Genomic DNA, 14,721 nt, shown 5'->3' on the forward strand with positions numbered 1-14,721 from the left:
TGAGCACGTACATTTTCGTGGTAACACCAAAAAGACAAATACTTGAATAACAGTGGAAGAATCACATTTCTATACAGTATACAGTATATGTAAACTGCTCAATGCCAGATTCAGCTCTAATTGAAGTCATCTGCCAAGGAGTCCACGAGTCTTGACCTCGGATCAAACTGCATATTATATTAGATAGATTGGCTGGGCGAGTTGGCCGATCTCAAGTCAAAACGGAACAACGCAGTGCTCCTTTGAGGTCACGGTGAAACATGTTCCACTCTGCATATGGGCCAAATTAGGTCAATTACCGTCTGCCTAAAGGGCCCCTGCAGAGCGGAGAGGTTCTGTAAGGCAAGCCAACACTTCAACTCTCGTACCACGTCCCGAACATGCTCCAAACATTGATGTGTTTGACATTCACTCACATGGTCCGAATATCAGCTGACAGCAATGCAAAGCTTGATAGAAAAGATCTGTTTTTCATCACAGCTGCTCAAAACAGTAGATCGGTATCTCACACAGAACCTGTCCATCACAAAGGTTCTAGGAGAAGCCACGGACATGTTTCAGAGCACCCTATAGATAAACAAAGTAATGTTAAACTTGTTCATTTGAGGTATCTTAATGAACATTTAATCTTTGTTGCAGTTAAAAAAAAAAAGTGTTTAAGAGATATTGTGTAAAATAGGTTCTCTGATCCATAGTTTGAATATTTTAATGTAATTCTGTTATTTGATGCTGATTTAGGAGATCTAACTCTGATTTTGTTTTCTGCTGCTGATTTTTGAGATATACTGATTCCTCTATCTAATGCTAGTTTAGGAGATATTGTACTGATTCCACTATCTGTACATTATTTTAAGAGATATTATGTAAAAATCAATTATCTGATGCTGATTTTAAAGATCCAACTGCAGTTTTGTTTCCTGATGCTGATTTTGGAGATTTTGAAGATATCAAACTCTTTCTGTTCTCTGATGCTGATTTGGACAATTTCACGATAATTATTTTATCTGATGATGATATTGAAGATCCAACTGTGATTTTTTTTTTTTATCTGATGCTGATTTTGGTGAAATCATGCTGATTCCAGTACCTGATGCTGATTTCAGAGATATCATATTAAATCTGTTTTCTAATCCAGATTTTCAAGATTTCAATGTAATTAATTTATCTGATGCTGATTTTGAAGATATATAATTTATATAATATTATTATTATTATTATTATTATTATTTTATTTTATTTATTTTTGTTGTTATCTAAGGCAGATTTGAAAGATCCAACTGCATTTTTGTTTCCTGATGCTGATTTTGGAGATTTTGAAGATATCAAACTCTTTCTGTTCTATGATGCAGATTTGGACGATTTCATGGTAATTATTTTATCTGATGCTGATATTGAAGATCCAACTGTGATTTCTTTTATCTGATGCTGATTTTGGTGAAATCATGCCAATTCCAGAACCTGATGCAGATTTCAGAGATATCATATTAAATCTGTTTTCTAATGCAGATTTTCAAGATTTCAATGTAATTCTTTTATTTGATGCTGATTTTTCAGATCCAATTCTGAGTTAGTAATCTAGAGCTAATTTATCAAATTTTGTGCTGATTATGTTATCTAATGGTGATTTAGGAGATTCTGTGCTGATTAACTCATATACAACAGGTAGTTCCAGTCCTCGAATCCGCTTGTGTTCGTGTCATCCTAAACAAAATGAAAGAGCAGTGCATATGTGTTATAAGCTATGGTTTGTTCTTTTTTCTCCATTACATATGTTAGCCAGCAGGTGATGGCAAAGATAATTTTTGTGTGTACTATGAGCCAGTGAGGTGACATGAAGTGAATCTGTGTCATCCAATTACATACAACAGCTCTTCGTGATCGCTTGTATTACTACTACACTACTGAAGATAGGAAATAGCTTTAAATGTCTTTAAACAACTTCAGCATTATGGCTCATCACAGCTGAGAGACACAACAGACTGATTAATTACACAATGGGTGCTGTTTAAAATGGTGGAGGACATTGTGGTTTCTATAGTGATTGAGTTTTGCGCACCGGCTACCGTGAAATAGGGAGGAATACCCCCGCTTGGATGCTATTTTTCCACTGAGAAAGCTGACCTTCAGAAAGCTGACAGCATCTCTGCTTGGGAGTGGCAACAGGTGATCGCACACGCTATCTCTCTCTCTCTCTCTCTCTCACACTCACACACAAATACATACACACACAACCATTCTTGTCTATTCCAACTTGTTCGAAACAGCACAAGCCGTGATATTATTTCTGAAGTTAAATTTTTTAATTACTAACGAAGTCTTGGACGCATCATTTGGTTTGAGCCAGCAATGACAGATTCTGATCCGCCGCGTAAGAAAGTAGTTCCATGCACAAATACGTTTTTATGAATGTACTAAAAAATTACTTGTTCATTGAACTGTTGATATAAGCAATATCACACTCTCAATCCTGCTATATGGCCCTAAATCAGTACTGCTGTGATTACCGATTACCTGCGGCCGAATCACAGCAGTGCTGATGTAGGGACATATCGCACTCTTGCTCGTGTGATATTGCTTAAATATTATACTGATTGCTTATGTTATCTCATGTAGTTTTTACACTGATTCTGCTATAATATGCTGATTTGATTTGATGCTGGTTTGAGGGATTTAGTGTTGATTCTGTGCTAATATTTGAGATTCAATTCCAATTTTGTAATCTGAGATTGATGATTTTGAGATCTGAAGCCAAAGCTGATGCTTACTTCATAAATACTTCATTTGCATGATGTCTGCTGTCCTGACTATGGGACTATTTGGTGGCTGGATGCAGTTTATTCGGACACACTGGCACAACCAGAACACACAACAAACCAACATGATGCTGATATGGTAGTGAACACAACACACACAAAGCCACTGGAGCAGGAGACATTGTAAGCACAGAGCATCACTTCTCTGACTGCCTCTATAGAGGAATTCAAGCTGGAGTGGGCAAGCAGGGAAGGGTGTGTGATAAACACACTTGTGCCCTGAGCCAGGGGATTTTGCCCTGAGCCAGGGGATTTTTAGTAGTGAGTAATGGAGCTGTGCAGCGATAAATCCAGCCCCCAGTCAAACTGTCCCGTCAATGCATCGTATACTGTATATACTGTGCACATGTACTCACTCACACACACAGAGTGCACAGTATATACAATACACATTATATATATACAATTAACTAAATAATCTATAAGCTAATATGTGTAAGACCTAACAATAAAACAAACACCTATTCGCTGTCCTTTTCTGCATATCGCGGCAGCTCATTTTAGCTTATCGCGGTCCATTCTGCTCGGTTCTCCCGATGGCCAGTCCAATTTCTTCTTTGTTGCTTTTGATGTTGGGGTGGAACATGAGCCGGACATATCTTCAGTTTAGTATATTGCCAATGATGCAATTTATAAATATTTCGTTTAGTAGGTCACTTCCCTTATTTCTCTCTCTCGCTCTCTGAACTCTGTTGATTTCAATGTACACTCGATGTCTTTCTCACTGACCTGCATTGACACCAGACACATTCCCATGCCATCTGTGTGCCACACTTCACAGATGGCACAGGGCGGGAGGGGGGTCCAAGATTAAGAGGTCTCACCCCACATGAGGACCAAAAAGACGATAAGAAGATAAAAAGACAACAAGTGACTTAAATATTAATCATCAGCATTTCATTCATATCACTACATCTGACACTTTTACATGCACCCTAAAGGGGGCTGCACACCAGACACATCTGGCAGATGACACGGCACGTTCGAAAATTAGAAACAACTGATTTCAATGAATGTATACACACTTGGCGTCTGCCAACAGCGCTCAGCTAAGACTCCAGAGGCTGCTCAATTTTCTGCCGTGCCACGGAGCACAACTCGCATATTTTCCATTAAATTCAACCTAAATCATTATCAAAAAGCATAGATTATTTGCTTTAGCATTCTTCATTATTTTTTTATTTTCCTTTTTTCTCCCAATTCCCAATGTGTTTTTAATCCCTCGTGGTCAATCTGGGTGGGGGAGGACGAATCACAGCTGTCTCCGTGTCTGAGACCGTCAACCCACACATCTCACGTGAGCATGTAGCCATGGAGACATAGCGCGTGTGGAGGCTTCACACCATCCACGCACAACTCACCATGCGCCCCATTGAGAACAAACCACATTATGGTGACAACAAGGAGGTTACTCAACCCTCCCTAGCAACCGGGCCAATTTGGTTGCGTAGGAGACCTGGCTAGAGTCACTCAGCACACCCTGGGAATCGAACTAGCGAACACAAGGGGTGGTAGCCAGCGTCTTTACCACTGATCTACCAAGGCCCCAGCGTTCTTTATTCTTGAACAAGAGAAAAACTTTGGTAACTTTTGTGTGTACTGTCTGCCACCTGAACCGCACTGACGTGCCCCGTGTTTGAAACCTGTGCCTATGTCCTAGCTGCATGTTAAATTACCAAAACTTTTGAATGTAAAAAGTTGATTCTAAAAAATCTGATGATGCGAAAAAACTAGAATGCGCCCGTTATAAACAACAAGGCGTAGATGCAGTTTAAATACGTCTTGTAACAAAAAAAGGTAATCCCAGAAGCGATCTTTCAGTTTCTGAGTTTCTCTGTTTTGGTAACTCAAAAACAAACTCGCACACAAACGCACACACACATTCACAAACGCACTACTCCAGTAAAGCAGCACAAGCCTCGCAATCCTCCGTTGCTAGTACTAAAGTGACATTTTCGAACTAGCAATAAAAGCGAGACGCTGAATCAGTGGCAGAAGAAAGTAGTTCCACTCAAAGGGCATTTTAGGGACGAAAACCAGAAAATGTCTTGAGATAAAACCCTGAACGATAGGAGTGGTAACCCGTGGTATAAGTGGAATAATTGACTCCGGCCCATTAAATTATTGAAAAATAAGTGTAACGGGACCACATTACCACCTCGGATGTACATTATTTTTCAATTATTTAACGGTCCTTGCCATAAAATATCATCATAAATATATTTACTTTATACTTTGTCTCAAAGAACTGGCAGGAAATTGGTTAGTCATAATTTATTGTAATTATTGAACTGGTGATTTTTTTTTAATTTATTTGTATTTGCAGATCCAGTTAATTAGACACATTGTTACAGGTATTAATCTTTGACAGTATACTTCTATGCATACATGCTCTTTGGGGCAGTTTTGCTTTCGACACTGGTTTGGATGAAAGTGAATGAGTGTTTTCGGGGGATGTAAAGAGATACGGCAGGTGGCCCGTATCTCTTGCACGCCTGGTTCACCAACTGCGGGTGAAGTATCCATTCTCCGTACAGAAAATCAGCTTCCATGTTTATTATGCGCTGCTCCACATAATCAGTTTCTGTGCAAGGATGTGCAGTCGAGTTGAGCATGTACCTCCTAAAATAATGAAAATGCCAATTTTAGCTATAGAAAGTTGGGAAAAACATTTGTGAAGTTTTGCCTAATCTACAAAGATGCCTGGGTTTGGTTCTGGCCCTAGCCACGCTCCCACTCAAATTGGAGCCTGTAAGGATGAGCAGCCTGCCAGGAACAACTCGGGACACCGTTCACATATCGTGTAAAGTTTCAGTAAATAAATGAATTAATTGCAATAAAATAAAAAATTCATGCAGCCCTCGTTTATAGTAGCTGTTCAGCATCTAAAGAAATAAAACTTTATAATTATTTAATTATCTTCTATGAATCTACATCAATTCAAGGGAAATAATCAACAATTATGATGTTGTCTGTTTATAATCGTGCAGTCCTAGTTTGAAGTAGCTGTACCGCACATAATTGTTTTTTTATATAATCACAATTTTTTGTTTTCTCTGAACAGAAAGACATTTCAGACAGAAGAATCACGTAATTTCAGGAGAAACATGCAGCCGGTGTCTGTGTCCTCAGAGGAGACACACACACACACACACACACACAGTAAGAGCTCTCTGTGATTTGACACATTACACTTCAGAACGTTACTCCTTCACTCCAGAAGTGTGATCTGACTTTGCTTTTACTCTTTCGAATGATAAAATGGGCCAAAAGATTCCTTTTGACTAGCATATCATAGAGACATAAGAGGCTTTTTGATTTTGACCAGTAGGCAACCACCAAGAAACCCCTAGCAATGCCTTAGCAACAACAAACATCTCCTTATCAATCACATAGAAGTGCCCTAGCAACCTCTCAGAGCACTACGGCAATCACAAAGCGACGCCATGGCTCCAAACCTCAACACCTTCGCATCAAACCACTCACCACTTTTCATGTGAATGTGAAAATGTTTTGTTAGACCAATTCTAAAAACGCCGTGACAATTCTGATACTTCGGCATGAAACTGACTGTGAAAAAAGAATATGCTGGAAAGCAATTAGAAGAGTTTTTAATCGATTTTGATCGTTTTTGTTTCTCAGTGAGGACCCAAATGAGTCTCTTACTCTGCGTAATTACTCTAGCAGCAATAGTGTTTTTCCCACAGTGTTGGTGAAGATGTTTATGAAAGTTTTCTTTCTTTAATAAGCTTTTAATTAAATGCCAAAATGAATGCCACACTTTGAGGAACATTCGCATTCTAATTACCACCAACCCGCACGCCGACGTTCCAACTTTCAGCAAGTAGCCATGAACTTTCTCTCCACTAACTTCACTCTGCGCTTTCCAATTAAAGAGTCCATTCCAAATGTTCTGCTCTGACATTATCATATTATTATGAATAATCTGAACATGCAGCCTAAAGTGAGGCTAATTGTCTACTGCTTGGCAGAATGTTTTATTTTTTTTTAAGGCTCGGATGAAATCTTTTTTATAAAATTGGCTTTATATTCTTTAAGCAATATATCTATCTATCTATCTATCTATCTATCTATCTATCTATCTATCTATCTATACATATCTATACATATACATATATATATACATATATATATATATATATATATATGAGATGCTGGTTGGTGCTGTTTTGGTGCCACAAGGTTATCTGAGTTACCGTAGACTTATATAGACTGTACCTACACAATGTGGTAGGTGGTTTTAATGTTGTGGCTGATCGGTGTGTGTGTATATATATATATATATATATATATATATATATATATATATATATATATATATATATATATATATATACACCGATCAGCCACAACATTAAAACCTCAGATAACCTTGTGGCACCAAAACAGCACCAACCAGCATCTCAATATAGCATTCTGAGATACTATTCTTTTAATAACCATTGTTATTAAAAGTAACAATGTTACCGTAGACTTTGTTAGTTTGAACCAGTCTGGCCATTTTCTGTTGACCTCATCAACAAGACATTTCCATCCACAGAACTGCCCCTCACTGGATTTTTGTTTTTATTGGCACCATTCAGATTCAATTCTAGAGATTGTTGTGCATGAAAATCCCAGAAATACTTAAACCAGCCCATCTAGCATCAACAATCATCCATGAGATTATCAAATCAGCCAATCGCGTGGCAGTAGTGCATAAAATCATGCAGATACGGGTCAGGAGCTTTAGTTAATGTTTGCATCAACCATCAGAATGTGGAAAAAAATGCGATCTCAGTGATTTGGACCATGGCATGATTGTTGGTGCCAGATGGGCTGATTTGAGTATTTCTGTAACTGCTGATCTTCTTGGATTTTCACACAAAAGTCTCTAGAATTTACTAGAAAAACATCCAGTGAGCGGCAGTTCTGTGGACAGAAATGTCTTTTTGATGAGAGAGGTCAACAGAAAATGGCCAGAATGATACGAACTGACAAAGCCTACAGTAACTCAGATAACCACTCTGTACAATTGTGGTGAGAAGAATAGCATCTCAGAATGGTGAAATGTGGTCTGGACATGTTTTTGAAGCGTTTTGTAAGATTTATTCAGACTTCGGTCAGAAAGCATCCATTGAGAACATCCTTGGATTCACCCAGCAATTCCCTTGTAACCACAAAGCAACACTAAAAACTACTTGGGAAACTTGATCATGACAGATTCTTGATGAGTTTTGTGAGATTTCTTCAGAAAAAAAGAGAGTTTATAAGGAAAACCTTACGGTAGTTCAATCTAAAATTCTTGAAAACATGCCCTGTGTCTCAATCAGCTCTCGAGCTCCCTATGTTGTGAATCAGTATATTGTGAACAAGAATTTGGGCACTAGTAAGGGTGTTCATCCACTGAACACTGGGACACTTATGACTCAATCACCTGCACAATAATGAGCTTTTGTATTAAAGCGCAGCTGTTATTAATCAGCACCATCGCTGTATAAATGACACTTTCGTTCATATTCCTTGAAGATTTTCAAATGTACAGTGTTATTATAACAGATAAATTGCATAAACTAAGAAATAACAATATGCAGGAGTGTATTTTAAACCTTTTAACAACTAAAAAATGTAAAAGATTGTTTCACTTTCATGGAAACCATGAATGAACGACATTACCAACAACTCATTTAAAGAGAAAATAAGGCTTGTACTACATCATTTTACACTTGTGCTATTCTTCTAATGACTTGAAAGACTTTAAAAGACATGACGACATTTCCAGTAAGTGGACATAGTGAGCAACGATACTTCCTGGTTTTACAGATTTTTTTAGGGTGCAAACGTTTCAGTGCCCTGGAACTATTTTGTGAACGACACAGCCCTAAAAATGGCCAATTCACTGATCAGTGCCCTGACTGCTGAACTAGGGAGCTGATTGAGACGCACCCCTTGGGTAATGATTGGTTGGTTTTAGCTCTTACCTGGCCTGCCGTCTAACATTCCAAAATCCAGGGAATATTTGACCACGTGGTAGTTATTCCACACGTAGAGCAGATTATCTCTGGGATTATAATCCACGGCAGTGATATACTGGTAAGAGTTTGGGAAAGGAATGTCCAGGTAGCCATCTTTGCTCAGTTCCGTGTTGTAAATGTAGTCGATTTTATTCCCGGTGGCTTCGCTATCATCGTCTTCATAAACGCTCTTTACAATGTACAAGATTCCACAGATCATGAAAGCATTGGAAGCGGAGCGTTTGTCGTAGGCAGTGTCCCACGTTCCCTCCACACGCAGCGTGTACGGATTCAACTGGCTGATCACGATTCGTCCGTTGTTTTGTTCCGTAGCATAAATCACCCAAAGACCATTCTCGTCCACAGCCAAATCAATATCTGACTTCCCACCCCAGCGATACGGAGACGTATCATGATAGTTTGCGCTAGCAATGATGGCCTCGCCACTCTTGATACGAGTACGCAAATCAAACTTGACAATGTTCCGTGTACGCTCCTTGTTGAAGAAAAGTGCCCCGTCATAAACTACAAAGCCTGTGCCATCCACCCGATGAGGGAGTTTATAGGTGGTGGTGGGTCGTCCTGCGATGAAGTCCTCTTTGCTGGAGTACTCGGTGAGGGTGTCCGTGCGATACGGTGTCCAAGGCATGTAATAGATCTTATCAGATGCCTGCAGGGGGTCTTTACACCAGGAACCAGACTGGTGGTCTGATTCAAACAGATGCTCACTCTGATAAACACCACGCAAGAGCCCTGGACACAAGAATACTAGAGAGAGGAATAGAGAGAGACAAGTTAGGGTGTGAACGAAAGCACAACAGAAGACATATTTCATCAAACTTTTTCACCTCATGACAATATTATGCCACGTTACCACCTGTCTTCACGTATATCTGAATATGAACCTCTAAAGCCCGAAACCTATTCCCCCAAATACATGAACCAGCATGATCTTGTGTAATATATGTGACTATGGTGACATTGCATTGTTTATAACATGTATTAGGCCAATTCATAGGTGAAATGTTCACTTCCCTTAATCCTAAACCTAACCGATAGTGTCCGAAAAAGCCGCAATTGTTGAAGCAACCACAATTGTTGACGCATGTGGTCTTCAGGGGCCGGTTGTACCAGCTATATGTACGTAACAACTTAGCCTAGTTGTGGCATAAATGGGCACTAAGTCACAATTTATGCACTACTAATTATATGAGCATTGCTCCATTAAACTTATATAGAACTTAACCCTACAAATAAACTAAATATTTACGGAAGCCTCCGACAAGGAGTAACGGTAGAAACAATAAAATCTGATATTTTATGACACCAATGAGGTCATGTTTTGCGTTACAGGCTTCAGCCCTTTTGACATACAGTATGATGTTGACATTTACACTCTTTTATACTTTTAAGTGGTTCTTCAGCATGAACCCGTTCTAACGGTGCAGTTTTCAGGGAGTGTCGCCCAGTGTATCAAGTTTCAACGCATTAAAAATATATATAGGGTATTAAAATGAATAAATGTCTATTTTTCCAGCCTATTGTATTAGTATTTATTTATCACCCCTTATTTATTTTAGATACAGATCCTATATAATGTTATTTACACAGGGAAATATACTATTTATCAAATCTAATTTTACTACATATTGTATTATAATGGGGATTGTGACAGGGCGGAGGGCGGGGCCGGGTCGTGATTCCGTATACCAGGCCCCTAATCAGGCGAATCAAGCCTCAGAGAGGGATACAGGCTGACAGGAAGCTGCAGTGCGAGATTAACAGACAGCTGTCCGACACCTTTGAGTGTTTGTCTTTTTGTTTACCACCCTCTAATGGACGACAGCCGCACATCCCCGGATGGATCGGAGGCAGACCTCTGGCCCCTGGCGGACGGAACGCTCCGCCGCATTTCTGGTGGATGGTAGGGGTCTTGCCCGCCCCTGGCAGCGGTAACCGCTCCAGGCGGTTGGTTTGGAGCCCCTCCTTCCAGGTCGCTTCCAGGTGGCCGGGCTCCTCCGTCCTTTGGCGGATGGTCGCGGCTGCTCCTTTGGGGTGGATGGTAGTGGCGAGGACTCAACTACGGCGCATCCCTCCTCATTCCCGGATTTCAGCACCAATGTAAAGGGATTAATGGAAAGGACGAGGCGAGAACCGGCTTGACAATATAAATAATATATTAATAAGAAACTTAAACAAAAAGACAAACACACAAAGATGTCGGACAGCTGTCCGTAAATCTCTCTCTCTCTCTCTCTCTCTCTCTCTCGCACTGCAGCTTCCAGTCGGCCTTTATCCTTCTCTGAGCCTTGATCAGCCTGATTATGGGGCGGGTGTGCGGAATCACGACCTGGCCCCTCCCTCCGCCCTTTCACAGGAATATAATTTATTACAGCTGACATTTACGTGAGCAAACAAGGTTTTAATATCAACTGTAACAAGATCAAATTAAAATTCATGGCTTTTTACCATTTCTGTGTGCAAATTTGAAGGCTGTTTATTCGATCAATACAGGTAAACATCATATTATGCAACTACGCATTACTTTACGAAGAGCTTACGAACTACTAGCCAAGTCTTGCCTTAAGAACAGGCTGTGCAACCAAATTATGCACTGACTAGTTACAATCTAACTAGTAGTTACTAAGCCCTTAGTGTGAACTGGTGCAAGCCTACCCAGGACTAGTACCAAATGAGTTGATATACTGTGCAACTTGATCACGCTTGAATAAGCTTTTAAACGTGATTGGTTATTTAATGAAAAGTTCAAATAAGTCATGCACTCGTAAAAGCACAGATGTCTAAGCTAGCATTGCATGAAGAATAGAGTGAAAATGAAGTGTTTATAAACTGACAATCTGATGTTTTACTTGTCATTTGTGTGAAAGTTAATAAAAGTTGTTGTTATAGCACCTCTACTGTGAACCACGTAAAAATCATTTACCAAATAAATTGGTTTAGTAACGTGATTCTATAAGACTAGGTTGCAGCGATCACAAACATTTCTAGCTTAGCTAGCTCAAGTTTGTGCATTGTTGAGTTTCATTATGCAATGCAAGTATGTTTTGCATTCTCGGTGCTTCCACTAGAGGTGTGCAACAAACATTAGCACAGATTTCTTCTATTGTCTGTGTCTTTCAGGCCAAAAAGATTTGTTACTGCAAGTACAATGCAAGAGCACGATTAGTTAAACAGGGCCGAGCACTTGTAATGAGTTGGCCAAACATTCACATCTGTGGACTCATGTAAAGTAATTGTCTGGCCTTACTGCTGGGCACATGACAAATACTAGATGATATATTATGCATGTGCTATTGAGTATAAATTACAGAGACAGACAGACATAAAACCCCAAAACTGCTTAAACCAACCAATGGTGGTCCACCAAGCAGGTTTCCACTGGTCAGGTTAGTCTGGTTTAATGGTTTAAAAGGTGTTTTGGACACCTGACAGCTAAGAGATCAGCTTGACAAGGCTAGGAGGCCAGTTTTAAACAGCCAAGACCTGCAATCCACCTTAAGCTGTAAGTTCTGTTCGGTCATTTTTGACCGTTTTGATTAGATTTCTTTATTTCGATTTTTTTATCGCATTGTAGGCTTTTTAACGCCTAAACACATATTATGTGGTTTTCTAAAGTAAAACGCTAAAACACACTTGTACTGTTGTTCACAGTATTCATTGAAATGAATGGTAAAATTAATGGATGTGATTATAATATAGAATCAAAATGCAGATTACACATTTAGAAATTAACTAATGAGACTATAACACTGCCACAGTGCAGACCACACCCATTCCTATACCCGTCCACACACTCACCCACCTAACCACCTATTCACCCACACACATGCACCCCCACAAATACATACATAATACAAATACAAAGACAGAAATGAATGTAGATGAATGGCTGAGACTGTGATTGAGCCAAAATACAATTCAACACATAACACACACAGAAACACAGACTCTCACAGTGTGAGTACTTATAATATCTAAATACTGTATATATGTAAATGCATTGCTTATGATAATATTAAAAAAGTTTAATTTTAATGTTACGACATTGAGTAACAGAGATCAAGCAACATTAAGGAGAACACCGACGCCACCTATAGGCAATACTTGCCATTGCCAGCAGATGAAGCCCCCAATGAATGACACATGGCAAAGTTTTCATAAATATTTAAACATGCTTTTACTGGAATAAAGGTAACAATAAATGTGCTTATTTTATATAAAAATATAATTGTGTAATTTTATCTTAAAGGGATAGTTCAGCCAAAAATGTAATTTCTCTTATGATTTACTCACCCTCATGCCATCCCAGATGCATATGACTTTCTTTCTTCTGCTGAACACAGTAGAAGATTTTTTGACGAATATTTCAGCTCTGTTGGTCCATGCAATGCAAGTGAATGGGTGCCAAAATTTTGAAGCTCCAAAGTCCACATAAAGGGAGCACAAAAGTAATCCCTAAGAGTCCAGTGGTTAAACCCATGTGCTCCTACACAATATGATAAGTGTGGGTGAGAAACAGAACAATATTCTTTGTGCACATTCCCGCAACGGGGGGCGACGTGCACAAACAATGTGAATTACCAAAAACAAAGAAAGAGAAAGTGAAAGTAAAGCGGAGAGGAGAATCTGTAGTAAAAAATTACTTTAATATTGATCTGTTTCTCACCCACACCTATCATATCGCTTCAGAAGACATGGATTTAACCACCAGAGTGGTCTGGAGAACTTTTATTTTGCCCTTATGTGGATTTTGGAGATTAAAAATGTCAGCACCCATTCACTTGCATTGTATGGACCTACAGAGCTGAGACACGCAGTCTTCATGCGTTCTGCTGAAGAAAGAAAGTTTTTTTTTTTCAGCAGGGAACCTGGTTTCAATAAAGCTTCACTATGGAAATTTCTGCACCATTATTATCTATATGATAAAACTGCATATTTTCAAATGGTTAACTGTAATGCAACATCTGGGTGATCTTATGCTGCATTCCCGTCTTGTTGAAATTAATGCAATAGTGACATTCTGAATTAAATGAAAGTCCCAACCCTCATCTGAATGTTGTGACATCACAGGAAAAAAATATTACAGGGCTTTAACAGAGAAAGACAGTCAGGGCACTTCTTCACATTACTTTTTTGTTATGTCATTTAATATCTTGATGCACATTGTTCTTGACTATATTTATATAGAAAATATAATTTTTAAATAACATGGGAGTTAATTATGATTAACGATTAAATATTTGAAATATTTTGATTAAATAGTTCCCTCATTGGCAGCTCCTTTAAATTTTGGTCTGCTCCGCACGTCATATCATCATATAGCTTTAGAAAACATCTCTAAAATCTCCTTTTGTGTTCCATGGAAGAAAAAAACAATAACAGGTTTGGAATGACATGATTTATTTTTATGGGTGAGCTATCCTTTTAAGAATGTATCCGTGCATACAGCCTCCATGATAGAACCCTGACATTATACACAAAAAATGTAATTTTGGCAAAGTCTGCATTTAAAATATTGATAAATAAGAGTGAGTTCATTAATGACAGCTGGTCAAAGGGGCCGGAGGCCGCCAAGACATAATGATGAGCTTATATTTATTACGATCTGAGCGGATTCCCTCCCGATGCTAAGTTTAACCAGATATTGTCAATTTGTGTCATCTTGATTTATGGCGTCTGCGCACACAAAACTAATAATAAGGGTATTTTCCTCCATTTAGGACCAGCCGAGCAGCGTCTCGACAAAAGATTATTTTCTTTCCAAGCCCTCTCGCTATGGTGAAACGGATTAAACCCAAGCCCTGACTGCAGCGATCCAAACACTTAAACAGATTAGTTTAGAAATATAATCTCATTCCAATTAATTTCCTGCA

General features: G+C 39.0%; 1 protein-coding gene across 21 annotated transcripts in view; it reads right to left on the reverse strand.

Moving 5' to 3' along the window:
- The window catches only part of LOC127639549 (adhesion G protein-coupled receptor L3-like), a 296,527-nt gene that overhangs the window by 94,132 nt on the left and 187,674 nt on the right, over positions 1-14,721 (reverse strand). For all 21 annotated transcript variants that reach the window (XM_052123117.1, XM_052122957.1, XM_052123044.1 and 18 more), the window contains one exon: positions 8,795-9,595. In XM_052123117.1, coding sequence (XP_051979077.1) covers positions 8,795-9,595 — 801 coding nt within the window. The remainder of the gene's footprint in view (positions 1-8,794; positions 9,596-14,721) is intronic.

The sequence above is a fragment of the Xyrauchen texanus genome, chromosome 1, assembly GCF_025860055.1.
Source record: "Xyrauchen texanus isolate HMW12.3.18 chromosome 1, RBS_HiC_50CHRs, whole genome shotgun sequence".
NCBI classification, from domain to species: Eukaryota; Metazoa; Chordata; class Actinopteri; order Cypriniformes; family Catostomidae; genus Xyrauchen; species Xyrauchen texanus.